Genomic DNA, 19,225 nt, shown 5'->3' with positions numbered 1-19,225 from the left:
TGTTGTCGACAAAACTTGAAACAGGAAGTGAAGTATCCTAAAAGTTATCATACTTTTATAAAAAATTACTATGCTGGATCACAATTATTATAATGTTTGAAAGTAATCGTAATTAAAGCTTATCGATAAGTTTCTCGTGCGTAATAAGTATTGTGGTATAAAATAATAATTTTTCGTATGGGCCAACATTTTTCTCCGTGTAGAATCAATGATTACGATTAGAAAAGAAACATAATTTAATAAGTTAATGTCAGGTGATAGGACATAAAATCAAATTTTAAGATAATAAATAATTGATAATAATAAAGTTATGAAATAATTGATAAATAATAAAGATGATTGATAAAAAATAATAAAGGATTAAAAATAGCAAACTATTAGGGATATTATTAAAAAATCACCTAGTAATATTGTAAAGTCTTCTAAATGACTTGAAAAATTTCGTTTTCTGTTACCATTTAATTTGTTTATTTAAAAATAAAAGAATTGTCAGTTGTACATATGTTGTTTTTACTATCACTCGGATCATAAATAAAATATCCGTAATCAACTTGAGCCTTTTTCTGATAAAAAAACAAAAATTTGTATTAAAATTATTTTCATTTAATAGTTTAAATTTAAAAAAGTGTTAAATATAATCGCTTAATCACTGACTTTATCATCTTGAACATAAATAAATATAAGCATTCGTTATTGATCATCAGTCTTTTGAGAAGCTATGTTTCAAATACTGATAAGAGTAAGAACTGCGTAGTATGTATCGATGAATTTCTTCTACTATGTTCTATTCCACAAGGGATAGATTTTTGTAAAATAAAAACATTTACAATGAGAGAAACAAGTAATAACTTTAACAGCTGGTTAATAACAAATGAAAGATATCCAAATTTATATTGTTAAAGAGAATTCATTTTAAATTGTCAATACTATAATTAAAATTGTATTGTCTTAGTTTATTATTAACATTAAAAATGTTCTTTCGTATAATTGACGATTCAATTAACAACCTGTTGTACTTTACATCAGAGTAATATTAATGAAATTTATATTTATTTATAAATAATAAATATAATTAGAAATAATTACATAGAGCCTTTGTTTGTTTGCAGTGATAATTCTTCGAATAAAGTATTTTAACATCTGTTAAAATTTACAAGGCTACTAAATTGTAATGATAGTTTTTTATCCACATTTTTTAACTAATGATAGCTTACAATGTTAACAATTAAACTGACTAAAAATTTAATTTTTTGTATAAAAAAATAATACTAATCGAAAAAATAACTCAAAATATTGAGAAGCAAAATTACTTTTCAATCGTAACATCCGTAAAGATTTTAGTAGAACATACAATTTTTTATCCATCAAATAACAAATGAATTATTTTCATTTTTTTTTTTTTTTTTTTAAAACTCATTAATGAGTTAAAGATATAACTGGGCTTTCATTGTCGAAATATTCACTGATATGTGAAAACAGCGATTGATTACCAAACTTTTTGGCTTTGATAACATCGAAATTAACCGAAACGCTTGGATCTCTTATGAGTAATATTTTAGTGGCACCAAGCATAAAAGTTGTGAGTGTCCCTGGCTCATAATTGAAGTTTTCCTCATCGATAATGCATATGTCTATTTTATTTTGACTTTCGAGACCAAACGCCGACTCCATCTGATGACTGAAAAACGACGATGAGACAGAAGTGATAACATCCGCTTTCCACAATATACTGTTATTCACATCTTTAAATTCTTTATCATCATAATGTGGTTGTTTGCAGCTCTTTTTCAGTAGTAATAGTTCCGACTCACAATGTTTCAATTTATCTGTCAATTGGCGTTCAGCAGCAGGTGAACAGTTACTTGACTTTAATTGCATATTTATTTGATTGAATTTTGATCGCAGACGGTTCACTTCTTGATCTACGCTGGCATTACTGACTCCTTTATTCATCACTGAACGCGTAATTTCATTTAGAAAAACATCTTGAGTGCGTGGATTTATTATTCTAGGATTGCCTATACGAACTATTTCCATCGGCTTGTGATCATTTTTCAATTTTTCCCGTACATCAATTAATTTACTCGTAATATCATCTGCCGAGGCATCACTGTGAGCACACACAAGTATACGATTCCGTTCATCAGTTCGGTATTTATTTTTACCGTAAACTATCTCCGTAATAATATTTACTATAATGTCGAATCTATTCGAACGTGAGACTTCTAGAAGACAAATTTTAGGATCAGGCCCAGCGAGTGCATTAGCGACGCGTAAGACAGCTTCTGTTTGATCTCCAGTCAAATTATCATTAGTAATTAGTTTGGGTGGCTTATAATCTGGTACTTTTGGTAAAGCATAGACTTCTTTATTGGAATCCGGCTGAATTACACCTTTCATCAGTGGAGTGAACGGTAAAAATTTGATAGCTTTAGCCATGCGTATAAATTTATCAATACGGCAGACACTTCGCAATGTCAGTTTTCGTTGGAACACAATATTCGTTGGCAAAGATCCGGTAGCGATTTCATAGGTTAACATGCGTGGTGTTTTAAGATAATCTTTTGTGCAAGCGAATATTTTTTGGTATTCAATTTTTCCGTTATTAGTCTGTACGGGCAGCTCAAGCATAAGGAAATCGTGACTTTCAGGATGTCGTAAGTCTTTCAGTTCTGACCGATTGAGAGGTAGTTCAATTTCAATTTCAAATTCAGTGATTGTCTCATCAGCTAAACCAATTGGTGACTTTTTAATTGAATTTTTTTTCACGGTTGCGTAAAAAGAAGGATTTTTTTTCATAAATAAATCCTCAGCACTGTGATCTATTTTGAACCATATTTTTTGCAAGATCAAGTTACACATTATTTTGTCATAATCATCATAACTTGCATAAGATCCTAGCTGTGGTATCAACTCACCTTCTAATGGCATAGTTCTCTTTGACGTTTTATATTTCTCAGGATCTAACCATGCTAGATCCCACTTAAAAATATGTGACAAAAATTCATTGGTTCTACGGGATAACATTTGCTGTACTTGTATTTTATCGTTTCTAAATTTTTCATCATCCTCAGCAAGTAATTGTTCACACTCAGCAAGTAATTCAACATCCGCGTCCTCATCACAGTCGACAGTCAGATGATGGTTTTCTCCAGGAAAAATTTTTTCAATGACTTTGTCTTTATTTTTATTAACTAAAGTATCAGCATCCGGACTTGGTGAAGAATTGGCATCTTTTTTCTCACTACTAGTAATGTCTGGTTTTGTTTTTTCTCCACTGGTAGAAACTCTTTTGCCTGTATTCGAATCAGTCTTAACAGGTGAAGAACTTTCCGAAGCCAAATCTCTAGCTGACGCAGCTGCCGTTGATGAATCAGTGAGTCCAGCTGATGTAGATTTCTTCGCTGCTTGTTTTTCAACAATCGTACGTTCAGAGACTTTAATTTTCTTCTTTAGTACAATAGATTCTCTACTACATTCTTGACTAGTACTTTTGTCCTCGCAAGATTTCTTTTTTTTGTCATCTCTTCCTTTATTATTATTTTTAATTTTATCTTTATCCTGCTCTTTGTTTTTAACTCTATTTTTATCATTACTTTTATTTTTCATCGCAAACGGATCACCAAACAGATCTTTGAATATGTCTCTTCTACTCTTTTCATCTCTAACTGTTTTATCTCTTTTACTCCCTTTGTCTCCAGCTATTTTGGCTTCCTTAGATTTTTTTGAGTCATTTAATTTCGAATTATCTGACTCAGTCTTAATCCGTTTTTCCAATTGAGTTTCCGAAAATCTCCCAGTCGAGATATCGAGTCCACTATCAGTATCGCTAACTGATAATTGAGCCGTCGTTCCTAAAAACTGACACTCATCTAAAACAAATAAAATTAACCATCAAAAACCCAAAATTAAATTAATAATAATTTATCTTACCATCATCACTTATTTCTATTGCATCATTAGTGTCTTCTTTCTTAATTAATTTATTTGGCAGTGGTACTAAATCACTTTCTAATTTTCTTTTTTTGTCATGAGAGCAGCTCTCAGATTTATATGTATCCTAAAGGTAGTAATGACAAATTAGTTCCATTCATTCATTTATTTGTTAATTTTAAGCGACTTATTTATTTTTTTTTAATTACTGGTTAATAAACTCACAAGAAAGTGAAGTCTATACACAAACTCATTGTTAAAATTAAAGTCCTTAGTCTTGTTGGTTCCGATTCCAACAATATCATTGATAGCAATGTCTTTAAATGTGTTTACTGGAATTTTATTTCCATTTATATATATGCCATTGACACTCTGTAAAAAAAAATTTATTAATTATTAAACAAATAAATAAATGAACACTACTTATTGCAAATATTTATTTTTTTAGTGTTTATACAAAACGGTGAATACAAACTCCGATTGAATTTCAATCGGATTTTATCAGAAAAAATATTTACTATTTTCCGATTAAATCTGATTGAAATTTTTCAATTAGATTGAATTGGATTGAAGGTTCCGTCACTCGTAATCCGAAAACATTAAATCCGCGACTTTTTATTCAACATTTTGAAATCCGTAACTAAAAAATTCGCACGACAATATATTCGCTGCTAGAATATTCGCGATAATAATCTTAAAAATATAATATTAACGAAGATAATTTATTGTAGGTGGGGGGAGGATTTCATGTCGCGGATCTATTGTCCACGGATTACGATCTGTGTTACCGGATTTAATCGAAAAACAATAAATTTATTTTTGAATCATTTTCAGATTGAAATTTTTAATTCAATCGGAAATAATAAGTTTTTTTTCTGATTTTTGAAAAGGAAATTTCCAATTAAATCTGATTAGAATTTTCCAACTGGAGTTTTTAATCAGGGAATTCTCTATATTTTATTTATCAACACTTAAAATAATTAATTAATTTAGTAAAAATATAAAATACGAGAATGCCTTCAAAAAATTTACTCATTTATATTAAATATAATAAATAAATTATAATATCTAACATTCTCTTTATATTACTGAAAATTTGATTTTTTATATCTTAGTCATATTATTCGTTACTTAATTTTCTATCTCATGGAATGATTTTATTAAAATTCATTTGAAATTTGTTAATTTTCTATAAAAATCAATGATACAAAAATTAGCCGACGTCTAATAATTTTTGGATTTTACCAACAATAAATTCAAAAAAATGCACCTACAGTTTTTTAAATTTTCTACATGTGCATATTTTTAGTTTTTTTTTTATATCAAATTAAATTGATAAAAAAAATTCGAAAATTGTTGTCTGCTAACTTCAGAATCATAAAAATCAGTCAATAAGTATCGCTTACAATTACGCTATTGTTTGTGTCTACAATTTAACTTTCTTTGTTTTTTACAAAAAGACAACCCTGATTAAGAGAAAAGATTTGAAATGAGTTAAAACAATTTGAATCAACTAATATATAGACATACACTTAACATGGAGTAAATCATTTTTTTTTTAATCCGGAAGTGTCTTAACTTCAGTTTCAATATAAAAAAATATTATTTTTATGGTAAATATAATGGACTATCTCGAGACTTGTGATAAATAAAATATATACATTAGTTCTAATCTATCGTAATTAAAAAAATTTTAAACATTACAGATAATATTTACATTGAGATCCAAGATTTGGAGGCCACGTTGCGTCACTAAAAAAAGGCAGTGTCTTCTCGACAACAAAGGGCCTACTATTGTGATATCATTATTTTTTTTTTCTCGTCCACATGAGTACTGTAAAACAATACACTGATTATGAAAAGTTTGAAATTATTCACTAACCAATTAAAAGAATTCGTGTGAAAAATAATTTAAAACTTAATAGAACTATATTTATTTTTTTTTTTTTTTATCAAACTCACCACTTTATATTCCGATAAAGAAATTCCTAGAGCAGAAGTCAATGATTCAAGATAAAATCCTCTCATCATTGAAATTAATTTGACAAAGAAAAAGATTAAAATTACATAAATTAAATTTAAACAGATTAGATATTATTACTGAATTAAAAACATCGCAAGTAAACAGGTTTCTTCTAAATAAGTTTTTTTTTTTTTTTACATAGACAAAGACTTTGGGAGAGCCAATGGTGTCCAATTTCTCGCAATGATGCTGATCAGTATCCCGCCAATCATAAATCTTCTGACCATTTCAAACGGACTGTGTACCAACCCTTTTTTTTACGAATGTAAATGAAAACTTCATTACCTACCATAGATATTATCAATAGTTTTATTATCAAAAGTATTTTAAATTAGTCAAGTAATTAATTTATTTATCACTAATAATTTAAATCGATTAATTAGAGACAATATATGTTCGATTAATTCTTAACAAAATGTTTTAATGAGTGAAGGTATGATACAGTTTATAAATTTTTAATAAATGTAAGTAAATAAATGAAAATAATGAAATTTAAAAAAAAGGCGCGTACTAATTTTTCAAATATTTAAATACGCTTTTAAAATTTTTATTCCATGTACATTTTAATTGTTTATTCAAAAATTAAAAAAATTGCCAATTGTCAGCCGAATTCACGCTTATAAAATTTTGTTTAAATTTTCCCGCACTAATAAATTTAAAACTAAAAAAAAAAGTGCATTAAGATTTGAATTTCAAATCAATTTCGAAATTATATAAGAGACTATCGTGTATAATTATCAAAGAAATAAGTTTTTTAATTTTTAATAATAAAAAAATTATTCACGATGCACTGAAGTTACTGCGCAGGTGTAAAAGTACTGGATTGCACCATCTGACATCATGTCATCATGACCGTGACAGTGTGGTCTAGTGCATAAGAGCACGTGTGGATAATTTATAAAACTCTAACCTAAAAGTGAGTAATCATTTAAATATTTTAATAATATAAATTACCATAAGTAAATAGTTTAGTATTAATATAATAGTATGTAAAATTTAGATTCAGATAAAGCATGTCAGTGTATCACGACGACGTTGAAATCGACGATTTTGAATACGACCCAGAGACGGAAGACTTTACATCTAAATGTCCATGCGGTGATGTTTTTCGAGTAACTGCTGAGGAATTACTCAATGGTGTAGATACTGCAATCTGTGACTCCTGTTCTTTGGTTGTTAAAGTTATTTATGACGCAGAAACACTGGCTGACACCCTTGAAAGATTGAAAAATAAATATAAGCAAAAGAAAGCACAAAAACTAACTAATTAAGGTTAGTTTCAATTATTATTATTTTTTGTATTCAAAAAATTACAGCTTTCGTGATCTTTTCAATTGACAGAATCATGGCAAGATATCATTAAGATTCTACTCTTTTGTTAAATTTATAGAATAGAATTCAAATCTCAAGAATAGATAGATAGATAATAAACTTTATTCGACCTTGAATTCAAAATCTCTTGTGGGGGTTCAAAAAACAAAATTTTTACATTAGTTAAGATATATAATTAGCAATATAAAATAATAATAATTGAGAATATCAATCATTAATAATAATAATAAACTTATAGTAAAAATAATGTACCTGAAGATCGAACGTTTTTCGCGCAACGAAAATGAACAAAGTTTATGTAATTTGACTTCTTAAAGTTGACTTAGGAGGTAGTTGGGGGTGGCTGCGATTTTCGGCTGACATACCAGCATCTATGCGAAAATTCCAAAAATCTAGATCCAGTAGATTTTTTACTTTTCATTTTCTTTTTTTATTTTGTTCAGCAAAAAACGTTCCAATTTTCGGGTATATCAAAAATAATAAAATCCAACTTCAAGTACATTTCGATTCGAGGTTTCTAAACCTAGAAAATAATTGTACGCAGCACTATGAAATTCCTTAAATGCAAGACATGTAAGGCCCAGTGGTAGCACAGTAGGACCTCGTTATAAGACTGTTAGTTTCTCTCTTAAACTATCGCGATACCTGGTTTATAAAAGAGACAGCAAACAATCTTATAACGAAGTCCGACTGTATATTCCAAATGTGAATTGCAGATAAAATAAATGATTTTTCATAAAATGCAAGATGACTATTAGGTAAACGTAAATAGTCCTGCCTTAATCTCCTCTACGCAGCATACGCTGTAGAAAAAACTCATTATTGAATAATTGACCCTAATTCATATGAACTGCTGTATGTAATAAGCGAGAGAAAAAAATTTCTCTAATTTTTCAATGTTCTTAAATCTAGTCTGCGATAATATGGTGTAAGGACGCCCAGAAAATATTTGCTAGGCTCATCAGTAAAGCTGATGCATGTATATTTTACTTTGGACCATTTATATCGTAAACTTAATGCTTGCGTGCGCTTTATTTTCAAAGTAAGTAGGTATGAGCATAGAACCTTATTTTCAAAGACTTGGTTGGCTAACTTTAAAAAAGAGAAGAAATTTCTTTTTATCTTGTCTATTATATAAAGCAATATGTGCCAATCAGGGTCATCTTTTTAAGAATGAACTTGAATTCTTAGAACCGATGTTACGTAGAGGTGATGTGAGGCAAGACTATCTGCGCTTACCTGCAAGCCATTTAGTCATGTATGACAGATCATTTATTGTTACATCAATCAGAGTATGGAACTCACTACCATCGGGACTCACTACACTACCTACATTTGCTGAGTTTAGAGTGTCATGTTATAATTATTTTTTTAATAGTGATCACATTGAGTTGTAGGGCGGGTGATGAAACTTAAAAAACTTTAAAGACTAAAATAAATAAAAATTGAACTTTTAACATTTAAAAGCTTAAAATTATTAATCTTAAAAAATTAATATTGTATATTAAAATTAGAATATACTAACTGTAGGGTAGAAGTACGTTTTTGGCCACTTTAGGGCCAGTTTTGGCCACTTAGAAATTTTGAATAAAATAATTTGTAAAATACGCAACAACATAATTAATTTTTTTAAATGTGTTTGTAGATATTTTTATCACACTATTGCAATGAAATTTTTTTTTAATACGTTTTCGTTATTTAAAATAAAGTATTAAATGTCCAAAAATGGAGCAGTGGCCACAAATAGTACTTCTACCTTATGTATTATAATTGTATTTTATAAACTGTATGGCCACAAGGAATTTTGACTTCATGGCCAAATAAAATTCATTTATCTATCTATCTATCTATCTATACTTGAATGATGTTAAAGATAGTGATGACGAATTCTTCATATGATGACGTTAGAACAAGTATTTCAAGCTTGCCATCATATTTTTTAAGAATTCTATTAACGCGAAAGAGTAGAATCTTAATATCTTGTCAATAAAAAAAATCAAGACAGCCGTTATTCCTTCAATACAAAATATAAAAAAATCTGATCGTGAAGTAGAGTCACCACTACCATTCGGCTGCCCAATTTCGAAACACAGTAAGGGACAAATTTTTCAAATTCGATTTTTTAGTATTTTTAGTTCCAGTGGAGTCTTGTGAACATTTAGTTCATATTTAAAAAATTTTATTTTTGTCAGTTACTGTGTTTTGAAATTGGGCAGCCGCATTATTATTACTATTAATTTTTTTAAATTATTTATTACTAATTATTAATAATATTTCAGGTATCAAAGTTGGAGTAAAATATTTTTATATATTAAGTTAACATAAAATTATTTGTAAAAAATGTCGGGAAGAGGACGTGGAAGAGGTGGTGGTGGAGGACGCGGTGGTAGAAATGCAGTAAGCGATCCAACGGTCGCTAATCAAAAACAAGAAGAAAAAATGAAAATAGTAACACAGCCACCACCAATTTACCCACCGCTAGAAAACAAAGCACCTAAACCCCAGATAACCGCTGAGTGGTCATATTTGTGTGAACTAAGGCGTGACTTTGCTGAGAGTCTTCACGAGTCAATCAACAATGTCGAGATAATTGCTGTCAAAAAAGATATTGAACGTTACTCCGATCGGTACGCTGATATATTGACCAACAAATCCCGGTATGACGAATTCTGTGACTGGTCAATAATGCCCCGGGAGCTGAAACCCGTTGAGAAGAAACGCAAAGCTGCAGATCCAGTCCAGGATGTCAAGGCAAAGAAAGTGAAAGAGATAAAAATAGACGAAAAATTAGCAAAACTTGAAGCTCTTGAGGAGTCGAAGAAAGACAACGATGACGAAGAAGAGAAAGCTAAGAGTGGGGATGAAGATGATGAAGAAGAAAAAGATGCTGAGGAAGATCTCGAAGACGAAGAAATGGACGACGGCACTGATTACGCAAATAATTACTTCGATAACGGCGAAGGATATGACGACGAGGATGATAATCTTGATGACGGTGCTGTTTTTAATTAACGGTGTTTATTAATTACAATTTATTAAATAATTGTTGAGTTGATTTTTTTTTTTAAATTAAATTTAATTACTCTGTATTAATGATCATGCAGGCTTTTGTTATTCTAATTACTAATTAGGATAATTTAATTCTAGTTATATTAATAAAAGGATTAAAATTATGAATTAAATATAAGTAAAATTATTCAAAGGACAATTTACTAATTAATTATCAATTGATATAAATTATTTCGAGTCACAGGAAGCGTCGGCGTTTTTTTATTACGAGTATTTCAATTTCTAATAATTCATAATAATATATTATATTAATAATAATAATATATATACATATATGTATATATATTTTCTTATATATATACTATATATATATATATATATAATATATATAGCCATAATCATTTATTTATTTTGTTTTTTTTTATCATCATTCAATATATATATATATTAATATTTAAATAAAATCCACCATTTTTAAATTTATATTTACTTAATAATTCAACTAGAGTTTAAAAACAAAGACGCGAATGTAATATAATTAATAATTATAATAATAAAAATAAATTACGTTCATTCGTGCCTTTCTTAATTAAACAATTTCATTATAATAATTAATATTAATCACCTAAAAAGCATTTTTTAACTTAACAATTACATAAAATTATCAGGATTAAACTCCAGTCTTTACAATTATCAACTAACACTTTTTAAAAATAATAATTTTAGCAAAAAAAAAATAAAAACGACAACAATCACATGCGTTACAGTTTAATTTACTCATTAATTACGCGATCAATGCCTTATTTATTTATTTTTTTTATCTTTTATTAATTACTTTAATTATCAACGATATAACGCGAGGAAAAATTGTATCAAACGTAATTACTGCAAAATAATAGACTCAGTCATGTCAATTATTTTTGTTTTCATTTATTATTAAATATCCTGCCGTAAACTGTTTTGCAAAATATGAGAAACTTTTATATTTTTATTAAAAGCTTTGATTAACATCACGATTACATAATAATTACCCTGCAAAAATAATTGATAAGGCAACACCAGAGGCCAATAATTAACTAAAATTTATGTCTCTCCCCTCTTTAAATCTTTCACTTTCACTTTATCTTTATCACCATCGGTCTCATTACATTAATTAATTATAATTATAATTATAATTATAAATATATGAATAATATTTTAATATACTCATTAATACACAAACTTTTGATTACAAATAAAAAAAAATAATTATAAATACAAATAATTGTGTCTTATAACGAGTTACAAATTCGTTGTATCTCCGATCTTAAACTCTGACATTTTATATAAACATTAAATCAACAATACATTTTATTTATTAATTATCATTTATAATATTTCTCGTATTTTAGCAAAACAGTGTCGGTATTTAACCATTTAATGCATTTTATTAACTTCCATTACCATTTTTAAATATTTTATTAATAGCTTTCATCGTGTTTTTTTTTATTTTTACCTTTCATCATTCATTTAATTGTTATATTGTATATTTATCGTTATTATATGATCTATCTATTTATAATAGGCATTACGGACTAAGGCGGGGATGCAAAATTAAATCCCGGGTTGCCTTGATCGCTTGGGCATTTCCACAACGATTATCTTACTCTGTTAATTAATTAATTAATTAATTAATCAATTAATTATTTATTATTATTATTATTAAGTATTAATTTATTAATATATATATATTTATATATTTTCCCCCCATCCTACTTGAATCCTCTCTCTCCTGCAGCATACCACTACTCTACTCCGTAATCCCTTGTACAAATAACACCGAATGTGGGATTGTCTTACTGTAATTGATTTATCGTTCCTAGAAGCTCGTATTTTATTATCAGTTCTTATTTAAATTGATCTTAGTTCATAGTTCGAACTCGATAAGTTAATTTTTTAAAATTAATACATGTAAAAAAAAGTCGTGACCAGCACGTGAGTCGATCCGTTGCGTCTAGAAACGACAATCGAGTCTATTTTAATACAAAAACAAAAATCAAGTGCCCTTTTATCGTCAGGACAAAGGGAAGGATCACATTTTTTTTTTTGTTTATTATTTATTTGTTTCAATAACTTTTATGATACCAGCATTGAATCTTAAAGTTTCAGTGTCTCTACAGGCAGTCTAAAGAAGCGAATTTCAGTCCAATGCCGCGAATTAATATTAGCAAGCGCGTAAATTGTGAATTCCTTCAATCAGGGACAGAAACAAACGTTTCGACCCTTGGGAAGAAAATAAAGTTTCTGTCCGCTGACTGAAGACTCGCAATTTAAACTCTGATACTTTATTTGTTTAAGAGAGTGTATCAGGTGATTTTCAAATGAACCGTTTTCACAGGTAAAGACCCAAATTATTAAACGAAATATGTCATTCGATGCTTAAACTTATTATTTATCGAATGAAATGTTACTCGTTCAGAAATTGCAGTTTATATCTGAGAACGGCTCATTTGAAATTTCCATTTGCTAATGTAAGTGCAACGAGGACAGTTCCGTTCGTTCACATGTGTGTGAGAAAGAGAATAGATGGCACATCCTCTTAATGGAAATTTGAGACCATTAATTTTATTTACGCAACTGAGAGTTCTGACTTTGATTGAGTTTTATAAAAATTAGTGTCAATAATCAATAGTATTTATAGTTTCTGCTTAATTATAAATTGCAAATGACAATTTAATAGTTGATCACTTTATTGGTCTTAAATTAACTTGTTTTTGACTAGCTGCTAACACTGAAACTTTAAATTCCAATGCAGGTAATCATGAAAAGTCTAGTGTGTAACTCAGGATAAAACACGATTTCAGACTGCGGATGTCAGCCAACTGCACTCTGATCTGAAATCGTTTTATTTCATCCCTCGTCACACAATATACTATTTTTTCACCATACCTGCACCGAAAGTTTAAATTTCTATTCTATTTAAAGGAAAGAAAGTCTTTTCTTTTATGAGAAAACAAGTGTCAAAAATTAGCGCATGTGCCAATTTTTTGTACAAACAAAAATTTAAATTTTCAGGTGCAGATCTGGTGAAAAATTGTGTATAGTTGTCTGCAAAACAATGGGGTTTTCTCCCACCATTTTCACAAGTCATTGCTGCGCATGCGCGTTGGTTCAAAATTATGGACTTCATCATAGCCAAGTAGTGGGAAAATCCCATTCTTTTGCAAACTTTATAGACACCAAGGAAGGTAGGACCCGATCCACGTGTTTGCCACTTTTGCCTTCGGCTCGGGTACGCAATTACACACGGGCGCATAATGTCCTATTTTTCTCCCTTGGTGTATAATACACTATTTTATAACTCCTGGAAATAAAATTGTCCAGATCACAAGACAAGTGCCTAGATTTAAACGGGCAGTGTGAGCTTGCAAAGTGCTTGTAATGGTAATTTATTTTTTGTCAATGGTATTACTAGTTACTTTAATAAACAAATAAATTAATTAGGTATGCCGCCAAGTTTAGCTAATTAATTTAAACGCGAGAGAGAGGCTGCGGGTATTATAAGATCTTTATTATATAAATAAATAAATAAAATAAATAATTATTTAAATAAATAAATAAATAAAAATAAAAAGCTCGGAGCCACGAGTCCTTTTAGTACAGGATTTAAATCTCAATGAGATTAAGGAAACTTTATTCATATTTAAATCGCTTAACTCTCTCTAATCGCAAAAGTCCTCCTGAGTCCTACGTTCATTGTTCCATCAGTCATTTTTATCTTTATTTATGTACTTATTCATTTATTTTGTTCTTTGGTTCGCTAAAACGTTTTGATCCTTTTCCTTAACTTTTTATTTTTTATTTATTTTTTGTTCGTTTGTTTGTTTAGTTAAATTTTTTATAATGTTCACTACGGTTGGTTGGTTTCTCTGGACTTTGGACGTGGATCTGGATGGAGTGTGGTACACTGGTGTATTTTTACGCGTGAGAGAATAAAGCTCATTGTATATTGCTATTTTTAATTACGCAATCATTCATTCGTATTTAAGTTCTTTCATTTTTTTTTCCTTCAAACCGAATATTTTATACTTTAGTATAAAAATCCTTTCGTCTCTCCCCTTTTTTTCTCCTCTCCACAATCGTTAGTTCAAATTATTCATCTTCTGCATTATTTTTCTGGTGTTAATAATTCGATTGTTGGATGAATTCTCTCATAATTAAAACACCAGCGAGGAAGATTGTTCCCCGAAGTAATAAGTTACCAGTACATAGCAGCGTTAAGTATAAGTATTATTAAATTATGAGATTATTTATTATTAAAAAATGTTGATTATAAATTTTAGTTTTTTTTTTACGTCTGCTATTCATCTTTATCATTTATGGCAATGTATTAATTTATTATTTATGTCTATCTATTTTAGTTTCTTCTCTATAATGACAATCATCCATACGTTTATTATTAATTATAATTTAAATTGAATCCTCGTATTAATTTGTCCCTCGGGGAACATTTCTTCAGGGGTTTCGCTTCAAAGCATTTTTTTTTTATTATTTTTTTTTTTTTTAATAAATTCTGCCGGTTAACCAGCATTGAACTCAAAGTAATCTTTGAAATTATATTTTTTGCTTGTATTCGTTTAGTAAAAATAAAACAAATAAGCATTTTTTTTTTGACTATACATCAGTATGGAAAACTGATTAAATATTTTGAATTACCTCAAGTATAAATAAAATGATGTTATGTGTATTAAAAAATTTCAGACGGAATTTTATTAACGTACTGCTACGTTTACTTGATAATTATCATATCTCTTCAGATTGTATTTTATTTAAAAACTTTTGTTGTTTTTTAGTGCAACCTATCTAAACTTTATTTAATTACTTAATTATTTTATGATAAAATAAATATGGAGCTTGATCACGAGGCTTGTGATTATGGAATAAAAGCGTTAATTATTTAATAATTTTTAATTTTAATTTAAAGGATGATTTTAAAAGCTCGTGATTATTTTGATAAGCTAATAAAATAGCTTAACGTCACTCTCAGGCAGTGTTCCCGGCTTTTTTTAAATTTTCAATCACTCAACTGTCAAGTGTATCTAAATTTTATCAATTTTTTAAAAAATTAAGGGCATCTTAATATCCCCACTTTTTTTAAATATTCAATTACTTCATGACTGTAGTAAATTTTTATTAATTAATTTAAAAAAAAATTTATAGTTGGTACCAATTAAGAGTTAAACGAAATTTGGTAAGTGATTTTAAGCCTACAAAATTTGAAAATTCGAATTATAAAAATTGACATGAATTTACTGAAATTTATTTAAAAAGTTTCGTTTAACTTCTAATTGATGTTAATTGTAAGCTTTTAGTAGATTTCATAGAAATCTATCTTTTGCATTTGTCCTCATGGTGGAATTTTCAAAAAATTTTGCCCTAATCTATCATAATTCATCGAGTAGGTTCCAAAAATACCATTGGTTCAAAAGTTGATATATATATGTAATATAACGCGCCATGTTGCGACGATAGCGGCCACAATTTTTAACAGATCTTAATGAAACTTGGCACACTTATTCTATGAACGATAAGCTTGGTTAAGTTCGAGATGAGCAAAATCGGTCAACTAGTTTAGAAACGGTGGACATTTGAAATCCCAAAAAATCCTACTTTTTGGTTTTTTTCGTAAATAACTTTTTAACGGGTATATCTATCCTTATTATGTAAAAATAACTTGATAGCCGATAGAAAAAGCTAAATTTTCCATTTTTTTTTTGTTTTACAATAATTGTTTCACTTTCAATAAGGGTTCAAAGTCACATAATTGACTCATGTGTTATGGTAATGATGCCATTGTTTATATCTCTGAAAATTTTTGATGGGTGATTATTAAATTATATATGCTTATTAAAAGTGAAACAATTATCGTAATAAATCTACTTCCATTTCGGATGCCGGCAAAATCGTCCTTTTTTTTAATTAATTAATATAATTTTACTACAGCTATAGCAGTTCAGTTACTGAATATTTTTAAAAAGTGGCGGGATATGGAAATGACAACGCATTAATTAAAAAAAGGATGTAGTCACAATTTTCCTGATATAGCCAAAAAAAATTACCTACACTTGTCATCAATTAGGAGCTAAGCGAAATTTGGAAAATAAATTTCAGTAAAATCATGTCAATTTTTTAATGAGAATTTTCAAATTTAGTAAAAAAATTTTATTTAACTCCTAATTGATAACTGCAAGTAATTTTTTTAAAAATCTATATCTCAGAAAAATTGCCTTCATTCTTTTTTCAATTAACGCTTCAATTTTTTTGAACTAATTAATAAAATTTTAATACACCTGACAGTTGGGTCATTAAAAAGTTAAAAAAAGTGGGGAGCACTGTCTGAGAATGACCTTAACTAAAGCTCAATTTTTAATAAATGTTATGCAATCAATGAAAATGATAAACATTCCCATCATCATCTTCGTCATTCAGATCATTAACATGATTGATATAAATCATATTAATGATCAATATCCTGTTTCCCTCGCATCATAAATCGACATAAATCTAAAATGCATAAAGCAGACTATTGATTTATACGATAGCATATGAAGCTCATCAGCGATTTAATCGCTACTCTGAATCTGGTATTTGTCATTCTACTCAATCTCTCCTTTCTTTGCTTCCTCTTCAGCTTTATCATAATAACCATCATCATCATCATCATCATTATCATTATCATTTTTTTAATCTTCAAGAGTTTTCACACTATTATCACGCTCTACAAAGAACAAGCACACGCTTAATAAAGATGACAAGCACCTAAAAAACTTGACACCTTTTTTTGGTTGTCATCATTCTTTATCTCATTAAATTCATTCATTTATCATCAATGCTCGCCTACATATATATCATCCCGTCGTATCATAGAGTATCAGTATATAAAGATTATTATTTAAGCTTGATTATCAGAGCCCTTGCCCCAGAATTTATCAAATCTATTGCGAGCGATCTCGAGTACGTCACTCGCGACCGATCGTTGAGCTGAACCTGGACTCAAAGCTGGTGCTTCAAGTACATGATAACCGGATCCTGTTGGGACAGATGCTGGTGATTCTGTAACTGGATCTTCTGCCTCAAGGACACGGTATCCTGTGGCAGTTGATGTTGATGTCGTTGTTGGTGCTGTTGTTGCCACTGCTGGCACTCCCTCGGTTTTACTCTTTTCAAATTCAAATACTGGATCTTCTAAACATCTCAAGCTCGTACCGGCGACAGGTTTTATCGCTGGGTCTTTAGATTCTTCTGGTTTATCTGCTGCTATTGAACCCTAGAGTATCAATTACGTTCAATTATTGATTGATTAATTAATTCATTGATTGATTTATAATAAATTTACCTTATCACTTTGGGTTGGGGTCGGTGTACCCTGTAGATTGCTTGGTAATGGACTGTCCCTCTCTGAATCCATATCCTTGTGACCGTTTAGACCCGTGTAACTCCCCAGTGATACGCTCTCGCTCTCCGGAGACTTGTAACCCGAGTGCTGAGAGTGCTGCTGTTGCGGATGAGATTTGTGCAGTGCCGCCAGTTCCGGTGGTGCTGATTGCGGTGCTGAGTGGACTGTTGGTGCTGCCCAGGTTTTCGCTTCGCTGTGAGGTCTCGTTAGCGGTTCTCCTTGAGTGAATAATTACCTTAGTTTTCCAATAAATTTGAAATACTCGACAGAAAGTTAAATATATTTTTTACCCTCGCGAACATTCTGCGTCACCGTGAACGTCTTCCCGGTGTCCAATGGCACCGTCCAATTTACTGGCTCCGGTGACCGCATTATCATTTGCTCCGGACTTTTTACGCGTGTCGGCTCCGGTGGACTCTTTATCACAGGCTCGTCGTCGAACCACGGGCTGCTTGTTATCACCGCGGTTGCCGCTGGTGCCGACACGGTGGCAGCTTGCGACGGAGGGGTCGACGCTACGCTTGACTCGCCGCCCGTTCCGTCCCCATTCATATGCGGCTCCGCGGTCACTGGAATTACCAATATTTGAAGCTTATTTCGCGGTTGTTTATGTTCATTTAAATTAACTTGAAGACACTGCTCCTCGTTCTCGACGTCTATTTTTATTTTTTTTATTTTTTCTCATAATGTATTAATTTTTTTTTATCCAATTAAACCTATTAAATTAAATACATGAATAATTAATAATAATTATTTGAAAATAATGTTAAATAATTTAAAATTCAACTAGCCAAAAGCCGTGCAGCGAATATTATTAAAAATAAGGAGGAGGGGTAAAACGGGCTACTTAAAGCAACATTAAATTTTCGGGGACTCAGATACGTTGAATCTTTTTTTATAATGAGGATCATTGAAAGTTAATTAAATTTCAAAATTTCAAATTATTCATCTGTTCACGTCCAGAATATGTAAGTATCTATAAATTTATCACGGGTATTGTGGATATAACTATTCAATTGCTAACATGCGTACGGTTATAGACATATTACTTTAAGGGCATTCTCAGACAGTGCCTCCCGCTTTTTAAAAACATGCGATGACTTTCAACTGTCATAACCGTATTAAAATCTAATTAATTAATTAATTAAAAAAAAATTAAAACCTTATTGAAAAAGGACAACGTCGTAATTTCGTTGAGATATAGATATAGAATTAAAAAAAAATTACTTACTGATATCAATTGACATGACGATTTTACTGAAATTCATTTAACGAATTTTTTTTGTAACTCCTAATTGATATTAAATGTAAATAATTTTTTTTTCAAATCTATATATCGGCGAAATTACGACTACATTGTCCTTTTTTCAATTAATGCTTTAATTTTTTTTAATTAATTGAAAAAAATTTGATACGCTTATGACAGTTGAAAGTCATTGAAAATTTTTAAAAAGTGGGTGACACTGTCTGAGAATGGTCTTAAATTTGAATAG

At 29.6% G+C, this 19,225-nt stretch overlaps 3 protein-coding genes and 1 long non-coding RNA gene across 24 annotated transcripts in view; 2 read left to right on the top strand and 2 right to left on the bottom strand.

The window, feature by feature from the left end:
• The window catches only part of LOC130663339 (uncharacterized), a 92,295-nt gene extending 85,911 nt beyond the window's left edge, over positions 1–6,384 (top strand). The window contains exon 4 of the long non-coding RNA XR_008989179.1: positions 6,099–6,384. This is a non-coding gene — a long non-coding RNA (uncharacterized LOC130663339). The remainder of the gene's footprint in view (positions 1–6,098) is intronic.
• On the bottom strand, positions 655–6,178 carry LOC130663333 (uncharacterized). The gene is made up of 5 exons (XM_057462502.1): positions 5,896–6,178; positions 5,651–5,767; positions 4,159–4,305; positions 3,934–4,060; positions 655–3,872 (listed from the first exon to the last, which is right to left on the bottom strand). Exons 1-5 carry the CDS (start codon positions 5,962–5,964, stop codon positions 1,417–1,419), a joined length of 2,916 nt encoding a protein of 971 aa, XP_057318485.1. The 5' UTR covers positions 5,965–6,178; the 3' UTR covers positions 655–1,416.
• A 704-nt stretch (positions 6,385–7,088) lies between the features above and the next one.
• Positions 7,089–10,668, top strand: LOC130663327 (DNA-directed RNA polymerase III subunit RPC7-like). The gene is made up of 2 exons (XM_057462496.1): positions 7,089–7,228; positions 9,568–10,668. The coding sequence occupies exon 2, from the start codon at positions 9,629–9,631 to the stop codon at positions 10,298–10,300; it is 672 nt and encodes a 223-aa protein (XP_057318479.1). The 5' UTR covers positions 7,089–7,228; positions 9,568–9,628; the 3' UTR covers positions 10,301–10,668.
• Positions 10,669–11,108: 440 nt separating this feature from the next.
• LOC130663325 (protein piccolo) overlaps positions 11,109–19,225 on the bottom strand; it is a 57,921-nt gene continuing 49,804 nt past the window's right edge. For 18 of the 21 annotated variants that reach the window (XM_057462490.1, XM_057462473.1, XM_057462476.1 and 15 more), the window contains 3 exons: positions 18,023–18,301; positions 17,673–17,950; positions 11,109–17,603 (listed from right to left, as the gene is read on the bottom strand). In XM_057462490.1, coding sequence (XP_057318473.1) covers positions 17,229–17,603; positions 17,673–17,950; positions 18,023–18,301 — 932 coding nt within the window. In that variant the 3' untranslated portion in view covers positions 11,109–17,228. Of the gene's footprint in view, positions 17,604–17,672; positions 17,951–18,022; positions 18,324–19,225 lie in introns of all 21 variants that reach the window. The other 3 variants (XM_057462474.1, XM_057462491.1, XM_057462492.1) reach the window with 3 other exon arrangements.

The sequence above is a fragment of the Microplitis mediator genome, chromosome 2 (assembly GCF_029852145.1).
Source record: "Microplitis mediator isolate UGA2020A chromosome 2, iyMicMedi2.1, whole genome shotgun sequence".
NCBI lineage: Eukaryota > Metazoa > Arthropoda > Insecta > Hymenoptera > Braconidae > Microplitis > Microplitis mediator.
The sequence above is the reverse complement of the archived record's forward strand: the minus strand, read 5'-3'. Positions and strand labels throughout refer to the sequence as shown.